This window comes from Lissotriton helveticus, chromosome 4_1, assembly GCF_964261635.1.
Source record: "Lissotriton helveticus chromosome 4_1, aLisHel1.1, whole genome shotgun sequence".
In the NCBI taxonomy this organism is placed as follows: domain Eukaryota; kingdom Metazoa; phylum Chordata; class Amphibia; order Caudata; family Salamandridae; genus Lissotriton; species Lissotriton helveticus.
The window spans coordinates 887,168,917-887,185,891 of record NC_136063.1 but is presented as its reverse complement, the minus strand read 5'-3'; the positions used below and the strand labels follow the sequence as shown (position 1 = coordinate 887,185,891).

Here is a 16,975-nt window from a genome sequence, read left to right as displayed (position 1 = left end):
GGGAACAATGTGGACGTCAACATCAACGGTGGCTTTGTCTTCATCATTGATAAGGAGAACTGAGAAGTCACTGGTGAGGATGACATTTCAGTCAGGCTTTTAATGGAGCTGGGGTTTCACCGTTTTTTGTGCAAGGTGGTGTTTGTCCCTCCCGTGTTATTTTCCTAAGAAACCTTTAGTTTTTCCCTGTTAGGAGGTAGCTGTGGGTCCTTTAGGTTTAAAGAACTGCTCAGGGAACCCCAGGTTTGCTTTTGTCTTGAAAGGGCTTGAAGTGGCACTTCTCACAAATTTAGCCCTAGAAGAGGGGCTCACCCATAGAATGAGGGTATTTCTTATTCTCTAGTACATATAGTGTCAACCTCCTCTCCCTCGGAGTCTTGGAAGGAAATGCTATGCAAATGTTGCTGCCTGAAGCTTTGTGCACTGGAAAACGGCACTAAATATATTGCTTGTGTGTGTCATCATATATCAGACATTAGTCTCCATGGATTTTGCGATTTGCAAAACAATCACGAAATCTGCATTTTTGTAAAAATGCTGCGATTTTTGCAAAACTGCCCATGAATTAGAGAATCCTGGGGAGCCTATTTAGATTTGCTCGTGAGACAGCTGTATTTTGACCAGATTTTAAATGTCATTTTTAGCCTCATTAACTCCCCTGATTACTCTAAGACAGCGAAAGAACACTCATTAAAAAACTGGAGCCGGAGGCGGGTAAGCTAGATTATTTTTGGTCACACGTGTTAGGCTAGTGGGGCAGCGGCACGCTTACTGGAAAACCAATTATTCTAGCGCCTTGAAGAGAGAGCATTGTACTAAGCAGAATACATTTTACTTACCCGTAAAAGTTGTCGTGGGCAGCCTAACGTAGCACGTGAAAAACATAGGTTGTTTATCTTAGAATGACACGTGCTGTAGGGCAGACTTACACATGCAAATGCTCTTATGCATGTATGTATTCTTTCAATAGAACCTAAATCACCCTAAACATCTACAGCACGTCTTAGAATGACATGTGCTGTAGGACAGACTTTGCAAATTCTCTTATGCATGCATGTATTCTTTCAATAGAACCTAAATCACCATAAGCATACTTTTTTTTACCATCTATTCCACAGTTTATCCCTCAACGGGAAACAATAATGCTTTTTGACATTGTACGATTCAAGTCGATGCGGTCACGTGACACTTAGGAAGTGCACGCTTGTGTCGTCATAAAAAGGCTGCATCTGAGAAGAGAGGAAACGACTGGAGATCGCTGGCTGGGAGACACGGACAGTGATCGGTACGCGCACGGCGTTCTGGAAATAATTGAATCAGGTACGTGAAACCACAACCCTTTCCCTTTTCTCCCATTTCTAATTTTAAAAAGTACAAGTCCGGTTCATTTTCTCACGAAGATGTTTTATTCACCCTAGAGACCACACAAATCATAGTCTTCTGACGTCAACTTTGTTGTTCACACAAGAGGCGACCGCTCAGGACAGTAATTGCCCTCAATAGGTATGAAGATTTTTCTTTCCACGGCAGTTCATCTTGAATCAGAACGAAGTAAGTGCGAAAAAAAAAATCCCAACAACATTCTGCATTATCCCCTGGGATGACAACTTTATAACAAGTTTTATTACTGACTGAGTCCTTTCCGGGACTTTCTTCTTTCATTTCTACAGCTTTCCCTACTACAGTCATCTGAAGTGGTACAGATAGTCTATACAAGGTAAATTAGAAACAGAGGTTTTCAAGGTTGGAAGTGGTTAGTTAAATGTTTGAATAAGTGGTAACAAGAGCACCCCTTTTGTTTATTTTCTTTTAGCTCCCTTTCGTTCCATGTCCTGAGGAGAACCCCACTTAAGGCTCAACAGGGGTTCGAAACGCATCAGCCTTTTTTCTGTTTGACCAAACAAGTGAACATTAAAACTGAGTATCGGGTTAACTTTTGTTCTATGAATTGCTTGATTAAATCATAATGATTATTTTGGGTTACCTGAATACTACATGGTTTAGCAAATGTCCCAAATGGGGTTGTGTTTTTCTTTAAAAATTTGAAGACTGCGTTTTCTAAACAATTTCTCAACCTCCCCCTTCGGCCTTTTTCTTTTTTCTTTCCATTTATTCATGTTCTTTTTTATGTATCTGGAAAATGTGGAACCTGAGCTTGTTCACGTACTAAGCGTTTTTGTCAAATGTGATGTTCAATGTCTCATCATATAATTGACTCAGGAATATTATTATGTATGTGTGATATCTGATGTGGACATGAACGTTTTAAGTTTTCTTGATGAAATTGAATCTTTAAAAATCTATTAGAAAATAAAAATGTACTTTTTTTCAGTCACTATGCCTGTCACGTGTGATTGGTTAAAGGAATCAATATAGCGAGCATCAGTATAGGCAATTGTGTTGTTGTTCTAGTATCGAGTTGACCTTGCCTTGCTGATTATTAGCCAGAGCCCTCTATTGTTCATTCAAGTGGGCTTGCAACACTAATTGTGCCTCCCGCTTGAGTAGCCCGGAAAAGATACCTCAGGGTTGCCACCGCAGTGCCTGCAAGTATTTTGTACATAGGACACCCCTATGGTAGGCCCAACGTGCCCCCCTGGGCAGGGTGCAGTTCATGTGAAAAGTAGGACGTGCACTGGTGTGAGCAACATGTCCTGATAGTGAAATGCTGCCAATTTCATTTTTTAACTATTGAAAGGCTACCATGGCCATAGGACAGAATGGGGAATGATTTGTAACATTTTACAAGCATATCTTCCCATAGGAATAAGATGGAAATGTAGGTCTGTTATCCCTGAACTCGGAATTTGATAATACATCTTTTAGTAAGGATGGTCTTAAAGTCTGTGTTTGAAAATAGCACTTTTAGAAAGAGGCTATTTTCTTGTTCAACATTTCTGTATGCCTCTGCCTGATTGTGGATTGACTGTCTGGTTTCAGTGTGACAGAGACAGAGGGTGTCCATTTGGGCTCCTGTCCTTTTGTGGTGTTTTCACTGTGTTACTGCGAGTGTTGGTACAAATAATTTACACGTTGCCTTTGGGATAAGCCTTTCTGTTCGTGCCAAGCTACCACAGGGATAAGAGGGGGTTATCTAAAGTGTTTATCCCCCTTACCCTGACTCAACGGAAGAGTCCCTATTTGGACAAAGGTACCTACCTCTGCCAACTAGAGTTCCCCATTTCAAACAAACAGTTATAGCATTTAGCTTTGAATGGCCAGGGAGTATGCTTTTCAAAGAGGTAAGTATTGTCGACAGGAGGTTTCCTACTTAGGTCACCTACTGTCGAAGGAGGGGTAGGAAATTAGCTCTTTGGCAAACTAACACATTAAATGAGGTGTATGAGCCTTTACCCTGAATGCCTGAAACAGCTTTTTTGACAACTCACACTTGGGCAACTAACAAACTGTGCTTTCTTTGGCTTTTGTGCTTGGTACATAGATTGTTGCGACCATTTTGTGTTGTAAGTACACAATAAGGTTTATTGTGCCCTTTCTGTCTTTGATGCTACCGCGAGAGCCCTCCCGAGGGGTCTAGGGGGCGGTCATGACAGTGGCCGTCTCCGTAAGACAATCGGTTCGACTTGTTTTTGCCACTGATCTTACATTTATGGTACACCTTGCTGTGATCATGCCCTTAAATAAACAGCGACACAGCACCTCACCATTGCACGTCTAACCGGCTATAAAGTAGCATTGTTCACCAAAAATGTCATGATTAAAAGATGTGTCACCTTGAAGTCAGCCATGTTACTGGCCCTCCTTTCTGCCAAATGATGGAATTGAAAAGGAGATGAAAGGACGGCGAGACTAGACTGATGTTCCCTTATCTGATCCTTAAAGGTAACTAAAGATTGAGGGCTCTTGTTTAAATTCCCAGGTGGCACCACCACTATTGCTCAAGTTACCGCAACACTAAATACAGTTCCTTATTAGTTAGCCTGAGTAACTGGGTTGTGAATTGTGAGTAAGTGTAGTTTCCACCGGAAAGTAACTGATGCTGTGGAAAGGACGAATGTGTTTGCAGACCAGACAGATAAGGAAAATGACCAAGATGAAATGAAAAGAATGCTTGTAGCAGGCCCTGCTGGGTGGGTACCGGAAGTCACAATGTTTAAGTTGAATGTACGGCACATTTGTAGGGACGGGGGATAGTGAAATAATAGGGTTGGGGAGAGAAGAAAAAAATGTTGGTGCATTTCCCGTGGTTATGATGAGACATTGCCCAGCCTGTGAACTGTATTCTGCGCATGACGCACAATACTAGGAAGGGTACCTGTATGGCTCCGGTAATTTCGCTCTCCACATTTTCTCTTTTTTTTTAGATTAATAATATAGGAATAGACAGATATAATAATTCAAAGGATGTCCTGATTGAAACAAGTATATACAGTTTTATCTTTGCCAGTTAACCGAAAGTTTGCATTCTATTCAATAATAGGTCTGGGAAGCCCTGCAGTCACATCAGAGAGGCCCGGACGCGATGCACAGCCTGGCTGCTTTTTATGGACCATCACTTAATATTGATGCAGAGCAAAGAAGTGCTGGACGAGGCAGGACCACCAAAAGAAAGAGGGGCAATCAAGGAGTCCCGACCTGTTTGCCTACCTGTGCTCGAATCCCAGCCCATTGAGCCCAAGCCAGTGGGCTCCCCTGTGTTTGAGCCTCTGCCCCTTGGTCCCCCTTGAGGTTGAACCCCTTTTTCCCGACCCCTCTGTACCCGGAGTGTTGAGGTACAATTTGCGCCTCCACAGGAGGAACAGTGCACCAAAGGGAAGGTCAGATTAGTAGGGATGGACTGTATTGCTGAAGAATAGGATGCATGTACCACGCCCGAGGTACCAACAATAGATTAGTAAAAGGGAGATTGGTGCATTGTTTGGACAGTCAACGAACAGGGCAAATGGACTGTGATTCTGAAGAAATAAATACCTTGCCCTGCAATGTGGGATCTAGATTCGAGCTGGAAGAGCAGGTACACGCCAGTGATCAATAGGAGCCTGCCAGTAACGATTCTCTCAAGGACACTGGAAAGAAGAGTTTTGCGCATCCTCTTGTTCCCTGGTCACCAATTCCATTGTGTTGCATTTCTCTCCCAAACACCATGTATCCTTTTGGTAGCCACATTATTGAAGAACAGCAATTTCCAGCACCTCGTCTAGAGCGGGGCTGGTCCAAAAAGAGAAAATAGTCTGTTCATCATTTGGTTGGTGCAACACCCTCACAGCCTGAGCATGTTTTTGTGATATAGGCCCTGCATAAGGCCATGCATAGATTGTCCTATATTGAAAATGTTTGTTCTATCAGCTGATATGTACAAGGAAACAGGTACATGGACATTATCGGGGTGGGTTGGATTTTGTTCGTGACATGGGGTTGGAAGATACTTCTTGGTTTAGTCGTACTGGCTGATACTATTTTTCCATGCTACTTCTGCATAAACGGTCTCCCAGTTTATTTGCCTGCTGCTTAAGTACCCTGATCTCTAAGCAAGGATATCCATACGATACAAAATATAGGACTATGCTTCAGAAAGATATTGAAGGGATAGGCTTGCATCTGACATACACTAAGAAAATGGCACGTGGTCACTCACGGGTTGTTCTGGGGCCTATTAGCGTCTTGGGGTTAAAGGATTATCATTTTCATAGTTGCCATAGCTGGCATCATTTTGACATGTAGTCTGTGCATACACTGCCTTCCTGCCTGTCTAGCTTTGAACGGTGTCTGTTATATATTGTATGGACATTCAGCCTTTGCTGGTAGCCAAATGAGTACCTAAATGTTGACTATTTTTGAGCACTTCTTTTCTCCCTTTTCTTTTAGAATTGTAAAGACCCTTACCTGATGCCACCAATAAAGCTTAGCATGAATGCTAAAAGGAGGCTCTGTTAGATTTGAAATGTTATTTCCGTAATGCACAGAATCAAAATGCTCCCTTTGCTATTCTCAAGCTCTATTCCGTGTTATGTTAGCATCCTTGGCGCCAACTTTATTGGCGCCATCTTGTTCTGTAACGAAGACCAAGCTTTGTCTCATGTTGCTTGCCTCAGCAGAAAGCTGCTGGGATGCAGTTGCATCTCCAAGGTTAGGCGTCACTGAAGCATGAGAAAGTTGCTTGTTAATGCATACCTTTCCCTGAGATAGAGGGTGTTCCCACTATTCCAGCTGCAAGCACAGACTGTATGACCTCGCCAGAGAGATAGTGTGTGCCCGGTCTCAGACTCTTAGCTCAACATTCTGTGCGTCCCTCTTGTTCAGCGTTTGTCCAAACAGTATGTTTCCATAAAGGGTGGGTCTTTGTGGGCACTGCAGCATACATAATGTAACTTTATGCTTGTCAGAGTCAGTTCCTCATCAGCCATCATAAGGAGGCTGGTCAGACTGGACTCCACTGCAGTGTACGTTGTGAATAAACCAGTTAGATTGCATTCTCTACTGCGACATCGACTCATCATTTTCTTGGAAGGCTAGTGGAGGCCGACAGTGAACCGGGTGACCCTAGTTGGGTCCCTTCCTTCATGCCTTTTAAGTCTGTTCCTATTTGGGAGACAGTAAAAGGGAAGACTACACAATATTCACACCCGGCTAAATTTCCAGATATTGTTCCTGTTACAAAAACGCATGCTTTACAGAATATGGAATAGTTAGTTGGGATCAGCCTGGTCTGAAACTAAATGTGTTGAGTTCTTTCTCATAAAGATTATGGTGAGTGAAGGAGATGATCTTTGTCCTCCAAGTAGGTTTCATGCAAAGATCTCGGTTTTTCCGACCACAAAGACTTTGACGGAAAACTTGGACCGACCGGTCTCATGCCAACAACCTTCTCCTTGCACTATTTTCCGATACATACACTAAGAATGATGCTCTAAGATACCAAAAAATCATTGAGAGATCTAGCATTATATAGCACAGACTTCTTATAGTCCTCTATGCTGACCACCTTGAAAAAGCCCCAGGCCTGCTTGCCAATAGTGGGAATAACACATGTTGGCTGTGCCTCTCACACCTCATTCACTGAAACATGAATTAGAAAATAAAGGAGCCTTTCTGCTTTTCTATCAGGAAATTGTCTGTGCTTTAGCTTATACTAGCAACATACTGCAACTCATGAAAATGTATTTTCTGTATTAACATTTTCGATTTAATAAATAACCATTTATTTTTTGAGCATGAAAGGCTTACCCACCCCAAGGAAGTGCCAGAATACAGTTTACCTAACTAGAACCTCTCTAAGAGGTTTAGGCTCCAGGGTGGTCCCCTCACTTTCTCAAGATTCATGTATGGAATTGTGTCTGGATTGGATTGCTGTCACTAAGCATGCAATGCATTCTTGAATGGATTCAGCGTATGCTGTCTCTATGTGTATGGGCTTGGCAATTGTCTATAGGAAACCTTTCTGGAATTATTTTTCTGTGGATGTCTAGGCTCAGTTTCAAGCCAAGCCTTTTGACCAATCATTTCTGTTAGTTGAAAAGGCTGTTTATTGCTTATTGCTTGGAAATAATTTATACGAAGTGAAGCTCCTGCTTTGTTTCACCAGATGGGTCCATTGATTGTATAACTTGTTGAGAAGCTAAAGCCTTCCCCATGGCCATCAACAAATGCAAAATCATTGAGGCAATAGTGGATATTGTGCAGAAAGTGTAGAGCTGTTGCCAGGAGAGAATAGTCTGGCTGCTTCAAACTTCTGCCTCCAGTTTTGACTCTTGCCTCCTGCATCATGAGCCACCAATTGTGGGGGGTTATCCTATTTCGTTTCCAAATGGTAGGAAAGAGTATTGTCTCAGAGTTTCCCGTTGATTCAGAATCTTTGTTTCCTGCCTTTAGCAGAAGCTCTGTTCCCCCTTCCCCCCACGCAAACAAAACCCATGAAGGAGATTATGTACTTGTTAGCCAAGGGTGCTGTGGAGATGTTCTCTTCAATCAGCTGGGTCAGGAATGTTACTTCAGGTATTCTTCATTCTTCAGCATTGGATCTTTCATAAGCACATGCTTGAATCATTGCTCATTATCATGCTGGGAATCTTTTGTAACTTTAAATAGAAGTAAACAATGTTAAAATTGCCATAGGCCGTAACAATAGTTTGTGTTTAGTATCACATCCACCTAATATGAAACAATCCAAACTTCAGTCAAAGAGGTAGAAGTGCTAAACTCACCTTTTCCGCTACAGGCCATCTGGGAGACTAAACAAGACAAGCTCCTCCTATAGTGGTTCTAAAATGAAGGAAGTAGAAGCCATGAATGAAGTCCATGATATCACCTGGGATTTCCCCAAAGTAAAAGTTACTGCCCCTTAGAGACATTACTGGAGCATCTGCAATCTTAACAATGAGAGGCATCTTTGGTTCCTTGAATGTCATATTTCTTCTTAGGAATAGGAATAGGTTCTAGTACCAGAGCCTGCATGGACAAGGAGTTAGGCCACAGCTTTGATTTTTTTCCATGTTTTGAAGAAGGTTGTCACTATTATTTTTTATGCTTTTTAAGCATAAATATGGAGTTCTGGATAAAGATCAGATTTGAAATCTAGTTCTTGATATAGAAAGTATCCTGGTCACTTGCATAGACGGGGACTTCGTCTGAACATTCAAAGATGCCACCATTAACTTTATCCCGCTTTCCCTGATGGCCTTACGATTCTGAAAAAGGCAGAGATCTCATGAAATGTGCTGAAATCTAATCATTACAAACATTTGAAATGCCGCTCTATTACTGACATTGGTCGGTGATAACTACAAGGCCTAAAGCTAGACAATTACAAATTAATTAACCCCTCTGATTTTTTTTTAATAATCAGAAAAACAGAGAAAAAAATTATAAGAAACCCACCAAGAACTCTAGATCTTGCATCTGCAGAAGCATGAACAAAAGAAACTGACAGAGGAGTGATGCTACCTAGCACCAAAGATTTGAAACAGATTTAAAACTGCTTCAAATAATTTAAGATGGGGTCTATCACCTAGCACACAGGTTCACTTAATAAATCTACAGGATTATCCATTAGAAGCAAACAATTTTCAGTGCAATGAAAATATTTAACATTAAGTTTTGATACAGACCTTGAAATATAACCTCTCTTTGGCGGAGCAGAAGAGTCTCCAAATGAGGTGGATGAACTACATTCTAATTTTTTTTTAACTTGTTTAAATATACTTTTTATTAAGATGTACTAAGAATGTACATCCTAACTACAGGGAATATTCAAAGCAGGTGAATAAGTAAAAGATCCAAAAATTGTAAACATATTGTTAAACTGGGATCTCCCACATTCTCTTGGATAATGTACCTTTAGTGAATATCAGAGAGCATCCTGGGGTGACAATGTTCAGGTTATATCAGGGCCCATTTACTGAAAAATGGGAACTGGACAAAAAGAGACAGAGGAGCAAAAAACATGACAGTGGCTCAGTGTGGGCCAGTGTGTGTTTGGGGTTTAGATGAAAAACTGAGGAGGAAGGAGTGGGAAGGGATTTTACCTTATTAATGCAGATAAAGTTAGAAGGATTGAACCGGACAAAAGGAGGACTTTTATGGTGACCCACAAGTTGACACATAAGAAATGGAGGTAAAGTTATTCAAAATTAAGAGTTTCATATATGTAACATGCCAAAGTAGGCTTGATTAAGTAGCTTCAAAGTCCATCTCTCTACTTTGGTCATCATTTATTTAAAAAACATAAAACAAAAATGTGTGTTGCAAACTCATTTGAACATGCATAGTAAACAAAGCACAGCAAAACTAGTTCGAACTACTCAGTGGAAGTGTGGTACATGCTTAAATAGCTTGGAGAAAAAGGAAATAACTGTGAGAAATACAATACGCATTGGAGTATTTTTTTTCAATCAAATCAAAAAATAAGAAATCAAATAAGAGAAAGAATATTTCCTACCCTCCATAATCCAAGCAGAAGTCCAGGATTCAGGCGAGACACTTTGACGAGATTGTCGCACCCTAGCAATATGCTGCAATCTTTAAGATTTGTCAGATCGTATTCAGAAATAAGAGATCGTCGACGTGGCCTTTAAAACACACAAAGAGTAAGGGAAATTAATAAAGATCTTCTAGAACTCTTTGATTTAATAAAGTGGATGTATGAAAATAAGTAAACTAATCAACTGGTGTCTTTTAACAAGTGTTAGCCTTTCCGATAAAGAATATACTGTATTTGGTTGTAAAAGATCAACAAGTCTTACTGTTCCTGGAATATTTACTATTCAGTTAAGATCACACAGATCTTCATACAGCATGACAATCCACCAACTAGTACCTTTCCTCAACTGACAAACCCTCCAGACAGTTAGCAGAGTGAGGTAGGGAACTAAGGGAGGTAAGAGGGAGGTAAAGGGTGGCAGCCAAGGGCAAAGGATAGGGAAATGATGGTTGGCACAGCAGCAGATGCCGGCCCATGAAGCTACTAAATATTTTAATTTTACAGTGTGGCACACTTAAACTTCAGGGGTCCGCTTTGCATGCTTGATCCACACACAACACCATTGATTTAGGGGAAAGCGGAGGCAACCTCCACATTGGTAGGGGATGATGTCTGGGTAGGGTGCTTCAATATTTCACCAACATGGAAGGTGCCCTGATTTTGCACCCTGTGGCTGAGTCCATCACTCACCTCCTGACTCTTGTTCCGAATGATAAAATCCAATGTATCCTGTAGGATTGGTGCATCATTGCTCTGCGTGCAAGCCAGGCAGTTCCAGAGAGATCTTGTGCCGGTGGTAAGGCACCAAGGACGTGAACATACATGAAGATTGTTTACAACATTCCCTAGCACACGTGGGATTTATAACAAAATGAATGTAACAACAGTAGCAAAGTAAGTCAATCAGAATATATGGTCACAACGCAAAACAAATAATTGGAATCTTCAGTCTTTTATTATTTTTTTGATCCTTCTTTAACCGCATGCGTGCGGGCGGAATTCCGCTCGTACGCTGACTTTTTCAAAAGCGCACTTTACGTGACGAGCTGGGCTCGTCATGAGCGTGCGAGGAGGCTACCTCATGACGAGCCCAGATCGTCATCAGCGTCGAAGGGGTTAATGGGAGTTACTGTGACTGGCCGAAAGCCCAGAGCCAACACGTGTTTTGTCACCTCTGTTTAATGTACATGCAACTTTTTCAAGGCTACATGAGAGATAGACTACAGTCACTATCATTGCATAACTACCAATTACATGACTAAGACATTCCACCAATGTCCCTCCACTGTTATACGTAGTACATTTGTTTGGTGAAAGTACTGCATATTGCAAGATTATTTTTCTTATCAGACCCGCGCTCATGCTACGCATTAGAAACATTTCTTGTTGTAGCTGAACTTAGCTTCAATTACCATGAAACCTCATGTGTTATGTGCGAGAATAGGTCCATTATGTGACTATTCACCACTCATTCTGTAAACATTAGGTGCTTTGCTATTCACCAGTAACCTGATTATCTACACGTGAGTGCCCTGCCACCCACACGTGTAAGCAGAAATGGATGGATGATACACAAACCTCAATTGGCTTTTCTCAGTACTTACTATAGAATCGGAAAGATAACAAAACAAAAATCTCAATTAACCCTTTCAGTGCTCATGATAGCCTGGAGCAGTCATGATGCACAGTGGCCGTGTGCTCATGACTGCTCTGGCCGTCATGGCACCCACCCACAGGGGAAGCGCTGGTGCTTCTCCCACGGGTGTCCGATTTCACCCCCACAAAGGGAGATGACAGCAGAAGAGTTTGCGCTGCCACCCCCGACCCCCCCATGGGAATCCCATGACGTCAGCGCGCACAGTGGCTTGGTAGAAAACGCCACCTAATCCCAATTTTTCTCAGCCCTATTTGAAGGCCCATCTGGCAGATTGACCATTTGGGTAGTGACATTGTGTGTTAATTGTATTGTTGTTTGTGAAATGTAATAGTATTTTTTTTATTTCTCCGTTTTATTCTAGTTAAAGGCTTTTGCTCTTTAGACTTTTCCAGGTTGCGGTTTTGTTACTGCTGATTCTGCAGCTTGTGTAGTCGCATGTGCTTGGTAGGAGAATTTTTTTGTACCACTTACTCTAAATTAGTTTATTTTCCCTACATGAATGTGTTTTTTGCAAATGGTGCAATAGCAGTATGTTTGGCTTCTGTGTTTTGAGTGTCAAAATCTTTTTGCATTAGTGCTCAAAGGGTACTTTGTTGTCTTATGAGTTATTGTTTTTGTTTTTTCTTTCTAGTGGGATATTGTTGCTTTTTTCTGTGTCTTTGCAGATTATGAGCTGGTGAGCGTAGCTATCTTTGGCAAGAGAGTTAGATTGTTTTTGAGTATGTAGATATTTGTGCTAAAGCCACACTTTGTTTACCTATTTTGCACAGTGTTGGTTGTTGTTGACTTGTTTGTGCAGTCTTCTTTCTTAGTAAGGATAATGGCTAGCCGCAGGGTTAGTGCTCAGCAGGTTGTTGGTATGCTTTGTGAGCCTTCCTCTGACCATGGTTCAGAGTCTGACTGATTCGGAGGGAGAGGTGGGAGGGGAAGATTCAGGCAGTGAGTTTTCTCTCCACATGGAATAATCGGATGATGGTGCTACTCTCAGTGTGGATGAAGATACACTTGGTGCGGATGAAGTGCCTGTGTTAGAGGAGGACATTGATGTGCTGATATTGCGGCAAGAGGCATCTGGGCTGCAGCCTTTGGCTGCAAGGCTTCCCGTTGGTATAGTGCGGCAAGAAGCTTCTGGGCTGCAGCCTGGGGCTGCAAGGCTTCCCATTGAAAGTGCTGATCTCTGGGTTGCCCCAGGCATGGTGCAGTGGGCCTTGCAAGGCTTTACTGGTGTTCCAGAAGGATTAGTTACTTAGCTGTAATCCTAGTTCTCATCCAGGGGTATACTCATCAAAGTCATAATCTATTAATAATCCCCGCCCATGTGCGGGATCCCGGAGCATATAGAAAATACATATAAATACATATAAATATATATGTATATATGTATGTGAAAACATATATTTGCAGCTTAAAACATTTCCCAACTGGCAAATCTGCCGCAACATTACATAAATTACATATACACAGCAGTACTCTCCCAACCCCTAAGGAAGAAAAAGAGAGCTGTAAACATTTGCATACAACAATGCTTTATTGCCATAGGAAAACCTGTAATTGCAGGCATTTGCCAGTAGATTGCAGTAGACTATAAAGCAACAAAGAAAATGAACACCTTGCCTTTAAGGCATTAGAGTAGGGGTACCGTGCCTTTAAGACCTGAAGGCGACCCACTGCTCCCATGGTGCACCACAGGTGGCAATTGGGTCAGTTCTTTTTGGAGGTGCATAACACCTGAGTAGATCCACAGTAAACATCTCATAACTATATGAACATGCTCGTCCGGGGAGGTGGGCGGGAGCTTATGACTTTGACGAGTATGTCTGAGTAGGTGACTTCCTATAGGCTGTGATTGCCGCTAAGTGAACCCTGATGGAGGGCTACTTGAGGCCTGACCTTGCTAAATGCAACAGATAGGGTAGAATCACCTGCTCCTGACCATGGATAGGGTCCAGAGAGTTGTCAAGACACCATATGAAAAACCTCTTCCACTTGAAAGCGTAAGACTTCCTAGTGTATGGTCTCTTGGCTTCTTTTAGAATGTTCATGCAGTCTGCTGGGAGGTCTAAGTGTCCATACTGTATGACCTCAGGAGCCATGCCGTCAAGCTAAGTGAAGGGAGGTTGGGATGAAACACCTTCCCCTGGTCCTTGGTCAACAAGTCTGGATGGCAAGGGAGTCGCCGGTGCGGGACTTCCGACAGCTAGAGGAGATCCGGGTACCACCACTGGCGTGGCCACTCCGGCGCTATCAGGATCATCCTGGTGTTGGTCCTGTAGAATTTCTGAATCACCACCGGGATCAGAGGCAGGGGAGGAAAGGCGTACAGCAATGTTTGCGACCAGCTGGTCAAAAGTGCGTTCCCCCGTGAGCCCTGTTGGGGAACCTGGGCGCGAAGACGTGGCATTTTGCATTTGCGGCGTCTGCAAACAAGTCTATGTCTGGTACGCCCCATAGATAAAAGACCTCTTGTGCAAAGTCTTCTTTGGGCACCCAATCGTGCGCTTCTACAAAGTATCAGCTTAGGCAGTCCGCCTGGACATTTTGTATTCCTGGTAGATGAACTGCCACAATGGATAGACCTCTTGCCAGGAGCCAGTGCCAGATGGCTTGCGCTTCCAGGGATAGTACTCTTGACCTGGTGCCTCCCTGCTTGTTCAGATAGAACATGGTTGTCATGTTGTCTGTCTGAACTTGGATGTAGTTGGTGTGCAGAGACGGGTACAGAGATTTGAGCGCTAGATGAATGGCTCGAAGCTCGAGGAAGTTTATGTGGTAGCCTCGCTCTTCTTCAAGCCAGAGGCCTTGAACCTGAAGCTGGTCCATATGAGCACCCCAGCATTGAAGAGAGGCATCCGTGATCACGGATTGCGATGGAGGAGGGCGATGGAATGGAACTCCCCGGAGAAGGTTGGAGCGTTTCATCCACCATTTGATTGAGTCATTGGCACCTTGTGGAAGAGAGACACGGTCCTACCAGTGACCTGCCCTCTGAGACCATTGGTCCTCGAGAGCCTGCTGCAGAGGCCTCATGTGAAGGCGTGCATTGGGCATGATGTAAATGCATGAGGCCATCGATCCCAGGAGAGAGGACACTTGTCTGGCTATGGGACGGTGATTGTCCAGTCGAAGATGACACTTCAGAAGCATGGATGACAATCTCTCCTCCGAAGGACACACGCTTGCTTGAACGGAGTCCAGGGAAGCGCCCAGGTAGTGAATCCGTTGGGAAGGATTGAGTACTGATTTCTTGAAGTTGACCTGCAACCCCAATGAGTTCATCAGGTTGAGACAGAACGACAGATGGTCTTGAAGAAGAGCCGGAGTGGAGCTTTTCAGCAGCCAATCGTCTAGGTAAGGATAGACGAAGATCTTCCGCCTGCGGAGAAAAGCAGCCACCACTGCCATGCACTTTGAGAATGTCAGTGGCGCGGATTTGAGGCCAAACCGAAGCACTCGATACTGGTAGTGCTGGCGCCCGATCTGAAACCTGAGAAACTTTCGGTGCCTCACTGAGACAAGTATGTGAAAGTAAGCGTCCTGCATGTTGATGGCACACATCCAGTCCCCCTGATGGAGATGGGGAAAGATCTGATGCAGGGCTAGCATGCGGAATTTTTCTTTCCGGATGAATCTGTTTAGTAGTCTTAGGTCTAGAATGGGCCTGTATTCTTTGACTGCGCCTCTTTTGGACAAGAAAATAGCGGGAGTAGACTCCTTGAGTTCTCTGCATGGAAGGAACCTCCTCTATAGCCTTCTTCTTGAGGAGTGCAGAGACTTCGTCCTGTAGCAGCTGACTGTGGAAACGGGGAAGCAGCTTTACTTGAGGAGAAACCTGCGGAGGAGAGGAATTGAACTTCAGCAAGTAAACATGCTGCACAATATTCAGCACCCATCTGTCCTTTGTTATGGATCTCCACTCTTCCAGATGATGAGAAACAGTCCCTCCCACCGGAGTGGCGAACAGTTGAGGAGGAAGCAAGCGCTCAGGGCTTGGGAGGCTGTTTGGAGGCAGACTGCTGCTTGTTACTGTTGCCTCTGCCTCGACGTCTCTGCTGAAATTGGGTTTTCTGTTGAGTTTGGGAAGACCATTGAGGGGTTTGAACCCTCTGCTCGTAAGTACGCTTATCCCCCTGACGAAAGCGCTTCTTGAATTCCTTACGCTTTTCCAAACCCACAGCCTTCACAGTGTCCATTTCGGATTTCATTTTGGTCATTTCATCGTCAGCGTGTGGACCGAAGAGAGAAGAACCATTAAAGGGGAGGTTCAAGATTTTCTTTTGGGCATTCGGTTTGAGGCCCGTAAGGCGATGCCACGCCGATCGCCGTGAGCAGATGCCATGGGAGTAGCCATGGGCCGCAAAGTCAGAGGCATCTGCTGCGGCACTAATGACCTGGTTGGCTACGAGTCCTCCCTCCTGTAGGATTTTGACAAAATCCTGTCGGTCTTCTTTCGGAAGCTTCTCTGTGAAGCTAGTAAGGGAGTCACAGAGGGACCTATTGTACCTCCCAAGTCAGACCCTCCAGCTTATCGCGATTTCGCGATTTGCAAAAAAATCGCGAAATCGCGCGATCTCTGGAAATGCCGCGATATTTGGCATAAAGCCCGCGAAATTTGCTGTTTCCGCCGAAGAGGAGGGAGGCACCCATTTTCCATTTGATTTGCGGCGAGAAGAGAAGGAGCCAGGAGGTCGAGGACGCGCGGCCGAGAGAGGGAGAAGACCACGGCGGCCGAGAGAGGGAGAAGACCATGGCGGCCGAGAGAGGGAGAAGACCAGCACCACACCAGCAAGAGGGGGAGAGAGCACGAAGCGGCAGCGACACACACGAAGACTCTTCCTCATTCCTCAGAGACTCGGACTCGTCAGAGCAGGAGGAAAGCCGGCCGGCGGCGAACAGAACACTGACAGGTACCGTCCGTAGGCAAGTTTAAAACCAGCTTCGTTAAGAAGCGCTGCCCGGGTGGGAGGGGGGCAGTGGAGATGTGGAAGAGGAGAGAGGGAAAAGCTGTTATTGCAAGCCTCGGCCGGCCTTGGGTAAAGTTTTTATTATTTATTTATTTATGCATTTTTATATAGCGCGGACTTCACCTGAAGGCGTCAGAGCGCTTCACATTAGGAACAGAGATGAAACATAATGAGAAACATTACAAAAGAACAGATTGCAAAAACATACGTTACTTACATAAGGTAATAGTGACATTTGTGAGCAAACAAAATACATGAGGTAGTAAAAACTGTGAGCAACCAAAAATACATGAGGTAGTAAAGGTAATAGTGACAATCGTGAGCAAACAAAATACTTGAGTAAAACTTGTGAGCAACCAAAAATGCATGAGGTAGTCAAAAGTGCACAAGAGGAGATGAAAGTGACAAGTGTGCAGTTAT

The 16,975-nt window shown here is 43.6% G+C and overlaps 1 protein-coding gene across 1 annotated transcript in view; it reads right to left on the bottom strand.

Annotated features, from left to right (window-relative positions):
* Nucleotides 1-16,975, bottom strand: part of FBXO15 (F-box protein 15) — a 395,164-nt gene that overhangs the window by 223,600 nt on the left and 154,589 nt on the right. Inside the window, exon 7 of the mRNA XM_078687513.1 lies at nt 9,896-10,025. Coding sequence (XP_078543639.1) covers nt 9,896-10,025 — 130 coding nt within the window. The remainder of the gene's footprint in view (nt 1-9,895; nt 10,026-16,975) is intronic.